This window comes from Nematolebias whitei, chromosome 3, assembly GCF_014905685.2.
Source record: "Nematolebias whitei isolate Nwh7 chromosome 3, NemWhi1, whole genome shotgun sequence".
In the NCBI taxonomy this organism is placed as follows: domain Eukaryota; kingdom Metazoa; phylum Chordata; class Actinopteri; order Cyprinodontiformes; family Rivulidae; genus Nematolebias; species Nematolebias whitei.
This window is the reverse complement of record NC_056500.1, coordinates 2,491,530-2,494,587: the sequence shown is the minus strand read 5'-3', so window position 1 is coordinate 2,494,587 and position 3,058 is coordinate 2,491,530. Positions and strand designations below refer to the sequence as shown.

Genomic DNA, 3,058 nt, shown 5'->3' with positions numbered 1-3,058 from the left:
TATCTTTCTCCTCCTCATCACATCCAACCTGTGGAGCATAACCACTGACAATGTTTAGCATCAGACCTTCTACTTCTACCTTCAGACACATCATCCTATCTGACACTCGTTTCACCTCTACTACATTCTTTGCCAACTCCTCCTTCAGGACCACCCCTACTCCTTCTCTCTTTCTATCCACACCGTGGTAAAACAGTTTGAACCCTGCTCCAATGCTGCGAGCCTTGCTGCCCTTCCACTTAGTCTCTTGGACACATAAGGGGCAACTGTGGCTGAGTGGTTAGAGCAGTCGTCCTCCAATGCAAGAGTTGGGGGTTCAAATCCACCAGCAGTCACATGCTGAAGTGTCCCTGGACAAGACACCGAACCCCTCGTTGCCTCCGATGTGTGTTCCATCAGTGTATGAATGTGATAAAGCTCTGATTAGTCTCTTTAGAATGATTTGTTCAATTAGCTTTGTAGAGATCTAGTATAGAGCTGTATGAACGGGTAAATCAGGCACAGATTGTTGTGTAAAGTGCTTTGAGTACCTCCATAAGATCGAAAGTCGTTATATAAGTACAGTCCATTTATAAAACATCTACCTTCCTTCTCAGCATCATGTCAGCCAGCTCTCTACCTTTGCCAGTCATTGTCCCCACATTTAGAGTTGCAACCCTCAGTCCTACATTCTTCACTTTCCTCTTCTCCCTCTGTCTCCTGACACGTTTCCCTCCTCGGGGTCTTCCACTAACAGCAGCACAACAGTTTCCACCAGCACCCTGTTTGTCAACAGCACCGGTGGCAGTCGTTGTTAACCCGGGCCTCGACCGATCCAGTCTGGTTTTGATTTCATGAACTCACATTACGATTTTGGCAAAAGTGTTTTACATCGGAGGTCCTTCCTGACACAAACCTCACCGTTTACCCGGGCTTGGAACCAGAACCAGAACCAGAGGTCCACTGGCTTGTGCTCTAGTGGCTGTTTTTAACTTCATAAACACCTAAACTATTATAATTGTAATTAATTATTATCAGAGTTTGCAGGTTTTTTTGTAACTTAGTTTGGAAGTAAAACTCTGATACGGTTTCATTTCCATAAATCAAACGTTTTATTTTGGACATAAAATCTTGACTGAAATGAATTAAATTTCATAAAGAAATCATCATTTTGCTGTTGAACCTGAAGTTATTTCCAGTTCCTGAGCTCAGAGGCGGAGCCGTCAGCGTTTGTTTTTCATGCAGATTAAAGACGTGCTCTTCGGCAGCGAGGCAGAACCCCACGATGAAGAACATCAGCTGATGACAGTGTTGCTGGAGCCCAAACGTCCTCAGAGAGCTGCAGCTCGGAGGGACAAACAGCCGCAAGCTAAAAGCTAAAAGCTGCTGCAGATGAAAAACATCACGAGCTGCAGATCAGCACTTCCAACTTTGTTGTTCTAAGTTTACGTTTCTACTTAAATCTGAAGAATATTTGCATTTGATACATTTATCTCTCACTTCTGTCATTGTTTTATTTGTACGATTATCGTTCGTTTTGTTGCTCCCTGTATACATACAGTATTATTTTAATAATTATTCTATTAAAAACAAAATGCTGTAGAGTAAACAACAACAAATAAACCCTCCATCATAAGAAAAACATCAACATTTTAACATGAAAACAGACAAAACCAGTAAAACAAAGTGTTTATTTACAACGTACACGTATTCTTCTGATGGACGGTTTATTTTAGTTTATTTTAGTTTCATTCTCTGTTTTTATTTATTTTATTGTCTATTTACTGTTTTGAAAAAAGAAACAATAAAATAAATAGAATTAGAGAGAATGTTTGACCTGCAAGAAAATAATATCTTCAGGATTTTAAAAGTATTTTTACAGTAAACGCTTCAGATTTTTGTTGTTGTTTAATCCAACATGAATTTGTTTTGTTTGTTTCAATTATTAAAGAATAAACGTCTCCTCAGAAACACCTGCACGACGTCAGCCCTGATGTTTGTTTCTCGGCTGTAATTAACCGGAGCTGCAGCTGAGAGCCGTGGCCCCCCCAGGCCCCCCAGGCTCTCCCTGGGGCCCCACTCAGTAAACACTCAGGTGAGGAGACGGGGACACCTGAGCAGGTGAGGAGGAACAACACCGCCCATGGTTTTTAACGTTTCATCCAAGAACTGAGGTCAGCGCAGGTCCTCTGACCCATCAGAACCAGAACCCAAAGTCCAGAACCTCTTCAAACTGATGGTCTCTGTTCTGACTGTGGTTCTGTTTGAACCCGTCAATGTTTTCTGCTTGATCTTCATTGGACAAATTAACTCGAGGTCCTCTTCTGATTTTAGTCTTTGTCCTCCCAGAGTATCCTCAGTGATCCTGAAGACAAAATGAGACATTTTACTTCCTGTTTACATTTCTCAGTATGTCCATGACTGTCCTCCTTGTTGGAATCTGTCCCTCCAGTCAGGTTCTGTGAAAGAGTCCAACCTGCAGCAGCTGGAGACAGGAGCAGAGACAGGAAGTCCTGAGGGACAACAGTTTGTTGTTGAGGAAAATCTCTGAGGACATCAGTGCAGAGAACAGATCAGAGCCGAGCAGAAGAAGAAGACGACGAGGACAGAGCAGAAGACGAGGACAGAGAAGAAGAAGAAAAGGACAGAGCAGAAGAAGACGAGGACAGAGAAGAAGAAGAAAAGGACAGAGCAGAAGAAGACGAGGACAGAGGTTTAAGGCTGAGAACTATGGCAGCAGCAGGAGACGTGGAGCTGCAGGACATACTGATGAGGCGCTGCGATGAAGCTCAGAGGACAAAGAGCAACATGATCCGAGTTTTCATCAGCTCCACGTTCACAGGTCAGACTGGGTCTTTCTGTGGGTTCGGATAGGCTGAAGTCCTGGTCCGATCTGCAGGGTTCGGATCAGGTCTGCAGCCTCTCGTTAATTACCCAAATCTTTTTAAGAATTACTTCTGTCTGAATAAATAATATGTTTCAAAATAAAGTATAAAGACACCTTCAGAATAAAGGTTCACATCTTTGTCCTGTTCAGGTCTGGTCTTGGAGGTCTTTGTCCTGTTCAGGTCTGGTCTTG

The 3,058-nt window shown here is 43.0% G+C and overlaps 1 protein-coding gene across 1 annotated transcript in view; it reads left to right on the top strand.

Annotated features, from left to right (window-relative positions):
• The first annotated feature begins 2,631 nt into the window (after positions 1–2,631).
• The window catches only part of nwd1 (NACHT and WD repeat domain containing 1), a 14,666-nt gene continuing 14,239 nt past the window's right edge, over positions 2,632–3,058 (top strand). Inside the window, exon 1 of the mRNA XM_037674430.1 lies at positions 2,632–2,821. Within this exon, the coding sequence (XP_037530358.1) occupies positions 2,710–2,821 (112 nt within the window). The 5' untranslated portion in view covers positions 2,632–2,709. The remainder of the gene's footprint in view (positions 2,822–3,058) is intronic.